This window comes from Euprymna scolopes, chromosome 32, assembly GCF_053919585.1.
Source record: "Euprymna scolopes isolate OS-2025 chromosome 32, ASM5391958v1, whole genome shotgun sequence".
In the NCBI taxonomy this organism is placed as follows: domain Eukaryota; kingdom Metazoa; phylum Mollusca; class Cephalopoda; order Sepiida; family Sepiolidae; genus Euprymna; species Euprymna scolopes.
Window position 1 is genome coordinate 71313818 of NC_136513.1, and position 17005 is coordinate 71330822.

At 33.5% G+C, this 17005-nt stretch overlaps 1 protein-coding gene across 1 annotated transcript in view; it reads left to right on the forward strand.

Annotated features, from left to right (window-relative positions):
* Nucleotides 1–14838, forward strand: part of LOC145256163 (UDP-glucuronosyltransferase 1A7-like) — a 33383-nt gene extending 18545 nt beyond the window's left edge. Inside the window, exon 2 of the mRNA XM_080114751.1 lies at nucleotides 13275–14838. Within this exon, the coding sequence (XP_079970877.1) occupies nucleotides 13324–14838 (1515 nt within the window). The 5' untranslated portion in view covers nucleotides 13275–13323. The remainder of the gene's footprint in view (nucleotides 1–13274) is intronic.
* The last annotated feature ends 2167 nt before the right edge of the window (nucleotides 14839–17005 follow it).

The following is a 17005-nucleotide window of genomic DNA, read 5'->3' on the forward strand; positions in this document are numbered from 1 at the left end:
TCCAAAGTTGTTTAAGCGTTGCTTTTAGGAGAATTGCTTTCCAACACCCTGAAAAAACTCATCATTATGTCCCATATTTAAAAATTCAGTTGATCGGTCATTTCCCATTCAATACAGATCAATCAGTCTCCTGTTGTCATGAGTAAGTTGCTGGAATCTGTGTTAAATAAAGAAGTAGTCAACCACCTCAGTAAAAATAACACACAATGACATGCAATGTGGTTTCTGTTCTGCTAGATCTACAGCAGCTCTGTTAACTATTATATCTCATAGGATTAGTGAATCTTTCGACAGACGCTTACTTTCTAGGGCAATTGCCCTTGACATATCAAAGGCCTTTGATAAGGTATGGCATAAAGGTCTACTTCATAAAATCTCCAACTAGGGTATAGATGGAAATGTGTTTTCAATTAATAAATTCTTTCTCTCTGATAGATTCATAAAAGTAGTGGTTGATAGACAGAAATTAGAAGCTCACAGTATTAATGCTGGAGTCCCACAGGTGTCTATCCTGGCTCAACTCTCTTCCTGATCTACATAAATGGTCTCTCCAACTACATTCTAAGATCATTTGTAGACATTTATGCTGATGACACTACCATCTATGGCAACAAATCAAAGTTCTCTACCAAGTTCTGTGTGATTCTCTCTACTTCTGATCTTGATAACGTGGTGCAATGGGGAAAGAGGTGGCGGGATAATTTTAATGCATTTAAACGGTGATTCTTTCCAACTCCACCCAATCTTTTAAAATTACGACTTATATGTTTTCAGTGCCCCTGAAAACAGAAATCACGTTTAAAATTCCGGCAAACAAATACTTTACCACGTTATTTAATAAATACAAAAAAGGGTGGGGGATACGAGGATTTTTTCCATCTTCGACCAATTCTTAAAAATCACGTTTACAATTCAGGTGAACAAGTACTTTAACATATATGAAGAAATGTTTGTTTCAGAAAAGAATTTCGGGTGTGCTGAAAACGAAAATAACGTTTCAAATTCCGGCAAAAATGTAAAATACTGTTAGTTTCAAAAATAACGTAAATTGAGCACCCACTTTATGGCTACCTTTTGTTTGAATGGCGGAGGTCAGCGTACAATGAACACAATTTACCATAAACTGAGCACCCAATTTTTTACATTTTTTTCTAGGGTGGTGGAGAGGCTACCAGGCATTAATAATCGATTTGACGTGCACAACCCCCAAACAAAAAAAGTCGGTGCTCATTTTACGTTAAATTGTGTACCTTGTACATTGGCACACCCCCCACTCTGAAATAAGCGGCCATAAAGTGGATGCTCATTTCGCTTAAAATTATTATAGAAAAGTGATCCCCCACTTTTTAGAAACTAAGATTTATTCATATCTTGGGAACTACACGTATGCCGGATTTTTATACGTTATTTTCGTTTTCAGCATTCCCGAAAACCTCTAAAAGTGGAAATTTTAAAGGATTTCTCGAGGGTGTAATCATTTTTCATATTTATCAAATAAAACAATAATGCCAGATGAAGTTTTACAATGAGTTAATGTGCTTCATTTTATAATTTCTGATTAAAAGCGCTGAACAATATAAATGAGGAGGGGACGGTCTTCTGTAAATATTCTCCCACCTTACAATTGAATAAAAAAATATAGTGTGAAAGTTGAATTTAACCTGAAAACACTTATTACAAATAGCGCGATACAAAAAAAAATGCATAAACACCAAATTTTAAAGTAGATATTGATCTCGGGTGCATACCATGTGCGACCATATGCAAGCATAACTTGGTGCCTATGACTTTTTAACATGAAGAGGTTGGGGGTTGGCAAACGACAAAAACCGCAGCAGCCATATTTTAAATTTTTACGCGAGGGGTGCATGCTACCACCAGGCAACGCCGGTTAACGGGTCCTGCTAGTAATAAATAAGAATTCTGCATTAATTAAAATATAATATTATGCGTATTTTACGATCGGGCAACGTCGGACTGTCTGCTAGTATTTATATATTTTTGTATTTTTGCACACTTCGTAAAAATATTAATAATGCATCAGAATATCCAAAATTGTTGGTGATTTACAGCGGTTCTCTAAACATGCGGTAGTAAATCTGGTTAATATATACGCCGACATTGTTATTTCTCGCTTTGGTTATCTAAATTATTAAGGATGTTATTTCAACGTAAAGGATTATTAAGGATCTGTTATTTTAACGTAGAGGGTTATTAAGGGTGTTATTTTAATGTAAAACATTATTAAGGGTGTTATTTTAACGTAAAGTATTATTAAGGATGTTATTTTAACGTAAACATTATTAAGGATGTGTTATTTTAACATAAAACATTATTAAGGGTGTTATTTTAACGTAAAGCATTATTAAGGATGTTATTTTAACGTAAAACATTATTAAGGATGTTATTTTAACGTAAAGTATTATTAAGGATGTTATTTTAACGTAAAATAAAATAAAAAAAGAAAACAAGAAATGGACTAAATTTAGCGTCAAGCCAAAAGTCTATTTTCAATCGACGTACTCAGAAAGCTGTTCATAAATATATTCCGCTAATCCGGAATGTGTAATAAATATATGGAATATACCGTAAGAAAGCCTAAAAGAATTTTCAGGGATGGTTCTTTACTTTGATATTAATTTTAGTGCAGTATATATGCAATAGTAAGAAGGAAAATATGAATTAATTTGCAGTGATTTTTCGCCCTATTAAGAAATGTTGCCAGTGAATAAGATTGCTATAAGATATTAATGTGAGAGTTAAAATGGCTGCGACCTTATCTGTAAACGACTTAGTGGGGAAAGAAGTTTATCCAGGAAAACGTAAGAATTATTATGCATAAATGAAACGAACACATATTTTCCGAAAGCACATATAAATTGATATATTGTCTCCCGGATAAGATTATCATATAAGCTTCTGTTTCTAAGACGGCACAGATAGCATCGAAATGCGAAAGGGTTATGTGGCAGATAAAGAAATTACTATCATTTATATATACATCTCTTTGTATATTAATGTCAGTTCATGAACTCAATCATTTGTTCCATTTCTTTGATGAACTTTAGTCACGTATGAATAATAGCATGTTATCTATGTAACGATTTAAAAGTGTCTCTCGTAATAAATTTCGTCACAATTCAAGAATCCCCGTGCATTCATCGTGTGTGTACATTTTTGTAAGTAATGTTTTTTTCTTTTCTATTTCGAACCTCGTCCCCATTTTTACATCTACTCTGATGAATAGTTCAGTTTTCTAATACCGCTAATAGTTACATTTGATGAGATGCTTTTTAATGTGAGTTTTGTTATTAAATTTTTTATTTCAACGTTATTTTTGTTGGTGAGTCTTGCAGCATGTTAATCATCGTTTTCTCTTTTTATGTCGAAATCGTACATATGTTTTTGTATATAAGAAAATATCCAGCATGAAATTAGACCAATCCAAGTATAAATTTATTTCAGCTCAGTGCGGGCCTCATTAGACTAGACGAGCAAGTAATGTTTGTAGCTGACTTATGAGTGTTTGACTTCATTTGTGCATTTATCATATACAACCGCTGGTCTTAACAAATGATTCCGTTTCTTAACTTCAGAGATGAAATGGTAACCGATGTTTCAACAATTTGACACAAATTTATTTACTTTTTAAATAAGACCGTCAATTAATAGAAAGAAAAACCAATTCGCCTGAGCATGTTTGTTTGAAGTTAGAGGTGAGAAACGGATTTCACCTACCCTCTGTCTCTTTGCCTCGTCAATACAACTTTCCTTTTTCGCTAAGAGACTTTGCCTGTGTTTGTGTGAGGAACAACCTCTACCAAACTCCTGCGTCAATTTTTGGTCTAAAGACTTGAAACTTGATATATTGGGTATTTGAACCTGTAGAAAAAATTTAGCCTTTAGCCAGTAAAAATAGCTACAAAGGGGTTACAGTTTTAAAAAAAAAAATGGAATTCGGGAGGCGCGAGTCGATTAAAGTTCTTTTCTGAGAATGCACAATGTAAATCTGAAATATTTGAATTTTCAAATGAAAAATATTGCCCATAGTATGCCTCCTAAAAGTCTTTTAAAATGCTCAAAATATCTCTCAATCTATGTGTGTGTATGTGTGTGTAATGAAATAATCAACGACAGAGATAAAAAGATAGGCAGAAAAATAGAGAGGTACGTGTGTGTGTGTGTGTGTGTGTGAAAGAGAGAGAGAGAGAGAAAGAAAGAAAGAGAGTGGTCCGCAAGAGTCGTAGACTTGCTGTCATTATGTTCATAAAGAAATTGTACATGTGAATAAACTGACACTTTAGGTACACTCCTTCTTTGTTTTCATATTAAGAAATAGTCTGACACAACAACAGACAGACAGACGGACGTTTTTTTGTCTATATATATATATATATATATATATATATATATATATATATATATATAAAACATGTAAAAAAACAATATATATATAACTACTTCATTTATTCACATAAATTTAATATCCGAAAGTATAGATTTATGCGTAAACTTTAAGTATTTACTTCAAAAGTGCTCAATACGTAGGTAGAGCTAGTTAGTAATTTATAAAATATATATGGCGATTAAGCTACACTGAATATTCTGCGTTTCATCCAACTATAGGATTCGTCAGGCTTATGCGCAAATTCTGTGGTTGCTTCTTGTTTTTATATATGTTGAGGATTTATAAAAAAAAAGAGAACGTCTACCTAAAACCACTAACCTAGTTCTAAAACAGATCCTTTGTTTGATAAAATGTATGCCCATTGCTGATAGGAAGGGGCGCGGTGGATACTAGAAAGCTGATTGGCTAACTAGAAATCATCAACATATAAAAAACAAGAAGCAACCACAGAATTCGCGCATAAGCCTGACGAATCCTATAGTTGGATGAAACGCAGAATATTCAGTGTAGCTTAATCGCCATATATATTTTATAAATTACTATATATATATATATATATATATATATATATATATATATATATATATATATACAAGATAAGAAAGTTATTGAAAAGTTGTATCTAAGATTATTTGTGAAAACTAAAGTGTGTCAACTCAGGTTTATGGTAATGCCTGTAAGATTCGGAATTGAGATTAATTGAAATATTTAAAAGTTGATCATCTTCTTATTAGGGTCACCATCAGTGGAAGGGTTGAAATTTTTAAGAAAGTTAAAGATTCTTGATACAATTATTAAATTCTCTTTATGTGGAAATTTGACAATTTGTCATGGATTCTACTTCATCGCGTCTTATTGATTACTACATATGCTTACAATTGAACAATTGAACTCTTCATTTAATTGGATTATACTTTTCTTCATGGCCTTAGATCTTACGATTGTGTGTTTTTCTTCATTGAACATAACTACACCATAGAATATCCTTTTTTTAATCTTGGCTTCTTTTAGACTTTTCATACAAGCTTTTTTGCTTACGATTCATGTGCAAAATAGCAAAATTTATGAGGCTTATAAACATTATTTTGCTAAAAATATTGATTGAAAATGCACGGATTAAGGAAAAAACTTAAATTTTTGTATTTTTTGTTGACTAATAAATGTGTTGTAATGTTTTTTATTTTACAGAATTTAATTCTAAATTAAATGGATAAGTATATTTTAACAATATATATATATATATATATATATATATATATATATATATATATATATATATATATATATATATATATATATATATATATATATTGTTAAAATATAATTATCGACTGGCACGTGTTTCGTCGTCTGGTGCATTTTTACCTAAATACGAGTCGGGAATAATTTTCCCTTTGACCAATTTGGTATCCCCAAACGGGGAGCGGCATATGTATTACTTTTAAAATATAATTATCCACTGCTACTAATAATTATTCTCAACTAGCATTTTGGTAAAAATGCATTTTCAGATAAATAATTGAATTCATTCAAAAAGCATCGCAAAACCAAAACAAATAACATCTACATAAAAACGCGATACATTAACCAGCTGTACGAGATAGCCTAGCGATGGAGGTTTGCGCTACTTACCACGGGGTTACGATTTCGAATCTCGCTATATTCAGCCACTCTGATGAACCGTGGACGTCATAACTGTCAGTTGATAACTATATTCTAACAATATATATGCCGCTCCCCATTTTGGGGTACCAAATTGGTCAAAGAGGAAATTATTCCCAACTCGCATTTGTTTTTTTAAATAAGTCATTGCATCTTGGGTTCTTTCATGCGTATATCGTAAACTACCTGTTAAGCTAGAAGGTAATATGCATGTCTGACCCTATTTTTTCATTTTTCTTATCATTTTGTTTAAGCCAGGGATGGGGCATCCTACCAGATGCCAAACATACACCTGCTATTTTAGACACTCCAACCGAGAGATCTTTTTAAGATTCTAACCGTCCCTTTAAGTGCAATTGTTTGAATCTCCTTTGCACTTGGTTTACCTGGTATATTTGTAAGATAGTTTGTAAAATTCTTTTTCATAAGTCCGGTTGCTCCTATAATTACTGGAATTATAGAGATCTTCTTAAGGTTCCAGTTTCTTTTCATGTCATACATAAGACCCTGGTATTTAGTAATCTTTTCCCTCTCAGCTCTGTTTAACCCAGCATCATTCGGGACACTAACTTCCACCAAGGTTGCTTCCTTCTCCTTCTTGTCCCATATTACAATGTCGGGTTTGTCTGACTTTTTTTTTTTTCATTTTTCTTAAATTTTTTCTTCTAGGGGATGGGACATCCAACCAGATGTCTGACATTTATCCCTATTTTAGTGAGTCCAACCAAGAGATCTTTTCAGGATTCTAGCCGTCCCTTTCAGTGCAATCGTTTGTATTTCACTTGCACTTGGTTCACCGGGTATGCTTGCTATGTACTTTTTAAAGTTCTTTTTCATAAGCCCAGTTGCTCCTATGATGACTGGTATAATTGAAATGTCTTTTAATTTCCAATTTCGTTTCATATCATACATAAGTCCTTGATACTTTGTAATCTTTTCTCTCTCAACTCTGTTAAGCCCTGTATCATTGGGTACACTGACCTCTATTACAGTCGCTTTTTTGTTTGCTCTGTCCCAAATTACTATATCTGGTTTAACAGCTGCATTTTCAAGATATGTAGCAGTAGGGATTATGTAGTCATAGTGAATAGTGTAGTTGTCATTCCCAACTGTTCGTTCGGGTATATGTTCCCAGGAGTTTTTACTACACTAAATGTTGAGTTTCTTACATATCTTCCAGTGAAGGTATTTGCAAACTCCGTTATGGCGATCTGTATAATAACCGTCTCCAAGTAGGACTTTGCAACCAGAAATCAGGTGGCCCACACTCTCAACCTCAGTGCTACAGAACCTGACCTGTATAGATATTCATATGATCTTTGAGATGCAGGAAACTATTCTTGTTTCAATGAGTTTTGATATGTAACAGTCTTTCTGCTTCAAATTTTGCAAACCTACCAACTGCAAACTGATGGAAGAGAGTTTGACTTCTGTAAAGATGATTGAAGGAATTATCTCTGACCATAAAATGGTACGCATAAGAATCCATTCGAAAAATGGCTTTTAGTTTTTTTCTTAAAATAGTTTTTAGTAAAAATTAATAAAAAACCATCCTATAAAAGCCAGATAGACCTCATTGTTTTATTATACCATATTTCTTCAAACTGAAAGATAATTATGAATGCATACTTACGTGGACAGATATCAAAAGTGTTAAAGTTTGTGGCATATTTCCATTCTATGGAGGCCAGGCGCGAACGTAGAACCCACAATTTTATTTTACCATCCCTTTAAAACTGAAACATACTTATCAAAGTATTCTTATGCGTATCTATGTCAAAAACCCTTGTAAAATATTTTGTTTTTGTTTTTTTTATTTCCATTCTTTGAGGATCGGGCGCGTACGACGACCCCACGATTTTAAGAAACCACCACTTTTCAAAATGTAACATAATCATTTTTGCTCCTTGATACTTCTTCTATCATTTATGTGGTCAGTTTAGTATAATAGTAAATGATTTTGGAGCCTATTCGTGTACACACACATTTAGCTTGATTGTATATATATATATATATATATATATATATATATATATATATATATATATATATATATATATATATATATATATACGATATAATCACAGTGATACATCGGTTCTCGCCAGATCATTGAAGTCAAGCAACGACGAACCTGGTCAGTACCAGATTGGTGACCATTTGGGAAAGCTAGGCGCTGTATGTACCATGTCCAGTCGTAAGAAATTTCCAGGTTGGTATCTGGAGGTGAATTAATTAACTAAGAGAGATGCACCTCTAGTCTTAGTTAAGACATGCATCTTAGGAGAAGGTAACTCTGGTGTAAAACCCTGCGTTGTACCGCAATACTTTGTCTTGTGGCAGTCATCTGCACCGATAGGGATTAGAAGTAATAGCAACAAGTGTGGTTGGTTCTACACAAAGCCTTAACCACTATAAACAAATCATCTGTGTGGATTTCTGAATAACTTAGTTGTTGAGGGCGCCGAATTCAATCTAGGTAGAACAGTTGATTATCACCTAGATAGGTGTAATTTCCATTTTTAACTCGGAATAGGTGCTAGTCTAGCCGCACTGAAAAGTTGTGACGCAGTGAAACAGTCCCTTTGTGGATGACTACTATATAACGGTCCCCCATTTTTGTGTTCAGCACTGTCATAAATGTTTTCGCTTGATACTTAATTTGCATAAAGCAAAACTATATATATATATGTGTGTGCATATATATATATATATAGAGAGAGAGAGAGGGAGAGAGAGAGAGAGGGGGGGATGAAAAATCTATATTCCAAATTTCAAGATGTTGACTATTTTTCCGTTTATTTCTTTGAGTATGTTTAAATGTTCAATTCTTGCAATTTCTCTTCCGATTTTCGGATTTTTAAATCAATCTCATATTCCTTTATTTTCTTATAAAGTTGACGAGCTCCTTTTCTTCTAATGATTTAAGGGCGGAATAAATTCAAACATTGATATAATAATTACATGAATGATTCTGTGCTACGAAACAGCTGCTGTAAAGAATTCAATATTTCAATATACTCAAAGAAATAAACGGTAAGAAGGTCAACATCTTGAAATTTGGAATATAGACTTGTGTCAGTTATTTGTGTATGCTTTGTAGTTCCATTGAGCATCGTAAATTAAAGGATTTATATTTTTAAAAAAGTTGAAATATCAAGGGAAGCATGCACAGCGAACGAAGCATAAAAAATGACTAAGTTCAGCATTTCCCCAAGGGACGTCAAATCCTGGTGAAAATGAACAAACGGTGCAGTTTTAGGATTAAAATATTTAAATTTGAGTGCATCACTATGCAGGCCCTGTCGGTGGGGCATTAGAATACGCCGACTGCCCCCCTGCGGAGGGTAAAAGTCCCTCAATGGGGGGTCCTGGATATGACCTTAAACTATATCATAGTGGTGAGGCCCCAGATTGTGGGCTTTGGGGAGTGCGGAGCCACCCTTTAATTACTATTGCTCCCAGATCCACTCTGACCCGGAGTGGTAATATCTGTTAGGGTCCCAACTATGGGTTAAATAGAAACTGACGTGAAAACAACAAATATATTCTATTAAAAAAAAATTCTTCAAAATCTTTGGATTCGGCATTAAATAACCTGAAAAAGTGTTGATATGCAGTAAAACAAAAACAACCAACCAACCATTCATCACCATGTAAAACTGCTAAATAGACATGCACAGAAGATTTTGGACAAATATGGTAAAATAGTCCCAAAAATGGAGTGTTTTTATTAGCCCTAAAAGAGCCCCTGGGGCACACCCAAGACTTATCGCGAAGTATAGACAAACAAAATTATATAGAAATAAGTTAGTTACAACTTTTCAGAAAGTTTTATAAAAATCCAAGGCTTCAATTTTTTTTTTTAAATAAACACCGTGTGTGTGTGTGTGTGTGTGTGTGTGTGTGTGTGTGTGTGTGTGTGTGTGTGTGTGTGTGTGTGTGTGTGTGTGTGTGTGTGATATCTTCTTTCTAAATAATAAAATTTAGATTCTAATTTTGATCAAAATGCATTAAATGGTTTTTATTTTAGAAAATGCCAAAAATTTAAAGCTTAAGAAATTTTAAGACTTGATCAAATCTGATGTAAATCTAAAATATTTTAATTTTCAATCAGTATCCGTAGTATATCATCTAAAACTTTCTAAAATACTCCAAAGAAATAAAAATTTGGGGAATATTTATTAATTAATATCTAATAATTATCGGTAAAATTTCATAAAAATTGGAGGTATGTGAATTTTCATAAAAGACTTTCACGTTTTTACCCGCTTTGCATAAAACTAAATTTAATATAGTTCACTTTACTCACCGTTACGCCTACCAGTATTGTTCGAAATTTATAATGATTGGTTAATTAGTTCCATGGCAATACAAATGACTCGTTCATATTGTTTTTAAACGTATTTCTTTGGTGCTGATGGAGTGCGCAACAAGAAATAATATAAAATATTTGTAATTTTGTATACTTGGTATAATAAAAAAAAATATGTATTAGGGGAGGGCAGGAATGATTGTATGGCAATAAACATTCGCTTATTGAAAAAATTATATATATATATATATATATATATATATATATATATATATATATATATATAACTACTTCATTTACTCACATAAAACTAATACACGAAAGTATAGATTTATGCGTAAACTTTAAGTATTTACTTCAAAAATAAGTAGAGCTAGTTAGTAATTTATAAAATATATATGGCGATTAAGCTTAATCGCCATATATATTTTATTAATTACTATATATATATATATATATATATATATATATATATATATATATATATATATATATATATATATATTAGCAGCAAGTCATTATTCAAGCACATCTGATTGAACACGACAGAGTTATTCTTTTTTCTGATTTTTCTGGGTATCTTTTCCATTCGCATGACGGTCTTTTTTATTTCAGCTGGTATTTGTATATAATGTCGCCCAAAAGTTGTTGTTCAGCCATATTCTACTCAAGCGCTTTCTATCGGTGTGTCCGATTATCATCAGGAGCGATTGTTGTTGTTGTCGTTTTCATTTTCGTTTTCTTTCTCGTTTTCTTTTTCTTTTCTTTTGAGGCTTGGTGTGTTTATTTATTCTTTTTTAATTGATTATAAAGGTAAGTGCAGAATGGTTAGAGACGAATTATTTTTATTTTTAATTTCAATTTGATAATCGGACCAACTGATAGAAAGCTCTTGAGTAAAATATGGTGAACATCAACTTTTGGGCTCAATTTTATACGACATGCCAGCTGAAATTTAAAAAAAAGCTCGCTCGACGAATGGAAAAGATATCCAGAAAAATTGAAAAAAAGAATCACTTTGTTATGTTCAATATATATATATATATATATATATATATATATATATATATATATATATATATATATATATATGTTTCGTGGTTAAATTTTAAATTCTGAAAAAACAACATATAGAGACATATATTCGATTTAAGAATTTATTGCTTGACAAAAGGAATATATAGAAGGGGTTATATTAATTTCCTTAATCCATGCATTTTCAACAATGGCTCATATCATCAGAGGAAATACAATGCAAAAGAAAAAACACTGTTTAAGCAAAGCAATGGTTTGATGTGTAGGTATGACGCTGCTATTTCGAAATATTTAAACGCGATCGTACAGGCTCAAAAGATGCTGAACGTTAAGATCTCTCAAACTCCGCAATTGTTTTGGAAAACATTTTAAAGTTCACAAATTCTTTTTTGGCCGATCGTAAATGACAGTTGCGTGAAATAGCAGAGTAGCTGAGAAAATAAGAACAAAGTGTGTTCCCCATTATCCATGGATATTTATCGATGAGAAAGATGTGTTCAAAGTGGATACCGCATTTGCTAATAGTTAGTCAAAAATAACAACGCATTTACGATTATTTGCTACTTTTTAAATGTAACAAAAAGTATTTTTGCAACAAAAATATTTTTTGCAACAAAAAGTAGTTTTTGCAACAAAAAGTATTGTTGCAACAAAAAGTAGCTTTAAGCAGCAAAAAGTATTTTTTGCAAGAAACAGTATTTTTTGCAACAAAAAGTATTTTTGCAAGAAAAAGTATTTTTTTCAACAAAAAGTAGTTTTAAGCAACAAAAAGTAGTTTTTGCAGCAAAAAGTATTTTTGCGACAAGCTAGTTTTGTAAGAAAAAGTATTTTTTTGCAACAAAAAGTATTTTTTGCAACAAAAAGTAGTTTTAAGCAAAAAAAGTAGTTTTTGCAGCAAAATGTATTTTTGTGACAAGCTATTTTTTGTAAGAAAAAGTATTTTTTTGCAACAAAAAATATTTTTTGCAACAAAAAGTAGTTTTAAGCAACAAAAAGTAGTTTTTGCAGCAAAAAGTAGTTTTGCGACAAGCTATTTTTTGTAAGAAAAAGTATTTTTTTGCAACAAAAAGTATTTTTTGCAACAAAAAGTAGCTTTAAGCAACAAAAAGTATTTTTTGCAGCAAAAAGTATTTTTTGCGACAAGCTTTTTTTTGCAAGAAAAAGTTTTTTTTTTTTTTTGCAACAAAAACTATTTCTTGCAACAAAACCTATTTTTTGCAACAAAAACTATTTTTTTGCAACAAAAGATTAAACAAAGGATGAAACATACATCCACCACTTCATTTCGGTGTGAAATCGAAAGATAGCTGTGTTGACAGCAGCAGGTTAAGCGGTCCAAACAAGCAAAAACGCTAACATCAGCTGGCAAAGTTTTGGTTTCCGTGTCAGGTTATTTTCGAGGAGGGTCATTTAATTAAAATAAATAGACGTGTCCCTCTACCCTCCAGTATCGTGGGGGCGCTGCATTATTTTATGCAGCGTGTCTTGGGCAAGAATAGCCTGGCAGCGTCCATCCCTGTCAGGCTCCGAGCACATACAGTACCTGATACAACTAAATGTTCACCGATTTCAGTATTGGTCAGGTTCTACCTCGCTTAACACCGGTTATCTAACGGAAACTGGTGTGTCAACGTGATTGTGCTGCATGATTAAAATAAAATTGCATTGATAACTGAGGTTATGGTTGCCAGATGAAATCTTTTTTAGAATAAAACAGTAGATCTATTGTAGTGATCAATGGTAATTTTGCTTTCCCAAATTGAATAAAATAATATATATAGACGTGTGTATCGTTCCTCTACGATTTCTTTGCATGTGATGTAGATAGTAAAATAATTTTTACTTTTTTTTCAGGCTGACCTAAATTTATTATTTCATAGAGAATAATCTTGATCGCGCCACGATGAAATTGGAACATGTATTACACATCATAATTGGCAGTATTCTATCCTTTCGACTGGTTATCGCGGATAATGTTCTGTTCTTAACGTTACCATACTATGGTCACATAAATCCGATGGTAAGAATCGCCGAGCAATTGATTCCTTATGGTCATACGAGCTTCATCACAATAAGCGAGAAATATAGCGGTAAGTTTGTTCCTCCCAAAAAAGTGATCAACCTTGTCACCATTAATGATTATCCGGAGTTTACAATATTCAATGACAACATTGTACAACTCTTAGAAGAACCTGAGAAGCATTCAATTAAAGAATCCTTTAAAACGCTACATGCGCTTCACGAACGTTATCTTTTAAACGAGAATCTATTCTTGAAACTGAAAGCGTTCAACGCTTCATTGGCGATTATTGATGCTAATTTTGTCAGCAACTTTTTTGTAATCTTCGCTTACAGATTGAAAATACCGTTCATTCTCGTTGGTCTACACAATCAAATCAACATTCATCGTACACCTTGGGCGATGTCAATTCTTCCACATTTCTCCATCATCCGAGCAAAGGTAACGACTTTTTCGATGAAACTCCGGAACACCTGGGCCCATTTACAAGAATATATCAACCCAGCAGTCGGTTCGCCGGGCAGAAAAGTTAAAGATTATGCACCTGAACGACCCGATATTTCGTTTGACGATCTTATGCGGCAAGCTGAAATGTATATTGTTGATTCTGACCATTTTCTTCATGTTCCGTTACCAGCGCTTCCGAATGTGAAATACATTGGTGGATTAGCTGTTCGACCGGCAGAACCTCTCCATGGAGAAATTAAGGATTTCGTTAAAGCTTCCAAAAATGGAATCATTGTTGTATCCCCAGGGACGGTTGTCAATTGGGACATGAGCTTAAATAAAATGGCGGACGCGTTTAGTAAGATTAAATACGATGTCGTTTGGAAACATTCAAATTTTTCCACTTCTCATCAAAATATTCTGATAAGAAAATGGCTGCCACAGAATGACCTTTTGGGTCAGCCAAATACGAAACTGTTTATCTCTCACTGTGGCAACAGTGGTCAGTATGAAAGTCTCTACAATGCTATTCCTCTAATTTGTTTTCCGATTATTGCTGATCAGCTATTTAACGGCAGACGCATACGCGAAAAGCGATACGGTATTTCGATGGACATAAAAAATTTCACTGTCAATGATTTCGTAAAAAACATCAAAGAAGTTATTGAGAACCCAGTTTACAAAGCAAACATCGCCAGAGCAAGCGAGATTTTTCGATCACGTGACGAACTGCCGTCACAAAGAGCGGCGAGTGCTGTAAATGAAATTATTAAATATGGTGGTGATCATTTGCGCTCGGAACTTCAAGATGTTCCACTTTATGAGTTTTTCATGCTTGATGTTTGGGCCTTTGTTGTTACAGTTTGTATTTTGAGTTTGTCTCTTGCATATTTTATTTTACAGAAATGTTTCTCCGTTGTTTGCTGTGTGAAGAAAATGAAAACCGAATAAAAAAATTAAATACAAACATGACGTTTTAATAAAGTTCGTTTTAAATATTTCTGAATAATAATTAAAGTAGAGACTGTGAGGTTGTAACTGGCCAATAATGTAAAAGATGTCTTGTGATCGAGCATTTCCTTTATTTTTCACAGTGCATACAAATATACTTGAGAATTAATTCCATGTATTAGGTTGGTACAAAAACAATATCGTTTTCTCACAAATGTTACTTTTATATATGATTTCTGAATTAATTCATTGATATATATACACACACACACACACACACATATATATATATATATATATATATATATATATATATATATATATATATATATAGCCATGTTATGTATCATTTTGAAGCGCGGTTTTCGCTCTATCGAGTTGTGTTATTCGTTACCGTTCTTAATCTCTCCATTCATTTTTTTGCAGGCTTTTTGACAGCATGGACAAAATTCAAATCTGCACGATTTTCTTGTTCCAGTTCAAACTAGACCGAAAAGCTGCCGAGATAGCTCGTGATATCAATGATGCGTTTGGTCGAGGAATCACTAATGAATCTGTAGCATAACGGAGGTTCAAGAAATTTCGCAATAGTGACGAGAGCCTCAAAGATAAAGACGGTCGCGGCCTTAATTCAAGCCGATCCTCGCAAAACCACACGAGAAGTTGTTGAACTCGAGGTTGACTACTTAACAGTCGTTTGCCATTCAAAACAAATAGGGATATAAAAAACGTTGGATACATGGGTGCCGCATGAATTGAACAATAATAAAAAAAAATCGTCCTTTTGAGGTATTTTCTACACTTCTTCTGCGCAACACACGGATTGTGACGTGTGATGAGAAGTGGATCCTCTACGACAACCGGCGACGTTCGGCGAAATGGTTGGATGCTGAAGAAGGTCCACAATAATTCCCGAATCCGAAATTGCACCAAAAAAGGTTATGGTTACTGTTTGGTGGTCTGCGACCGGTATCATCCATCACAGCTTCTTGAATCCGGACGAAACGATTACGGCTGAGATGTGCTGCCGACAAATTAACGAAATGCACCAGAAGCTCCAACGTATGTGCGCGACATTGGTCAATATGAAAGAGAACCAATTCTCCTCCATGACACCACTCATCCGTATGTTGCTCAACTGACCCTGCAGAAGCTGAACGAATTGGGTTACGAGATTCTGCTTCATCCGCCATATTCACCGGACCTCTCGCCCACCGATTATTACTTTTTCAAGCATCTCGACAACTTCCTGCGCGAAAATGCTTCAAAAGACGAGATGATGCCGAATCTGCCTTCGATGACATCATCCCTTCACGAACTCCAGATTTTTATGCTAATGAGATAAATAAACATGTTTCTCGTTGACAAAAATGTGTCGATTCTAATGGTTCTTATTTCGATTAATAAAGTTTATTATGAAAGGAGTTATGATCATTGAAAGTTGAACGTCCAAAAACGACATTATTTTTGTACAAACCTAATATATTAAAGATAATGTAAAGACGGCGTTAATGAAATTCCTTTAATAAGTAATCAAACTATGGTCACTCCTCACTTGCCCTATATTTTGGTCATTATTCCAAGTTTGTTTTCTGCGGCTTATAAAAGAGTTTATTTTATATGGATCGACTTAATTGTTCTTTTCAGATGATTATATTTTTGTCTATAATGAATATGTAGAAGAGTTGGTGATGGTGGAGATGTTTGTTGAAGAAAGTCATTCTGTAAACGCGTAACAGATTGGAGCTCTACGGTAGCGAGCGAGTAGGTTAACTATGTAAATATGCAATTTATACCTTTGGGTATGATTGCAGCTTAAGTAATTTAGAATAAAGTTTTGAAGCAAACACGAGGTGTCGTCATTAAGTTTCCAGAATATTTTCATATGGGCACTTTTATTGATAGTACACCCATTAAACTCTAGTCGACTTTGGAGTACTCTCCTCCGGCTGTAATTCGCTTGTTATATCGTTCCAACAAGTTCTGGAAGGCCCTATGGAAGTTCTCTCGTGTGAGCGTGTCAGTGATCCTTCTCACAGCCTCGTTCATCTCTTCACTTGTCTCATAACGACAGTCTCTAACGTTTTCCTTGAGTTTAGGGAATAACCAAAAGTCACAGGGAGCAAGATCTGGACTATAGAGAGAGTGTGGTCTTGATGCCTGTCTT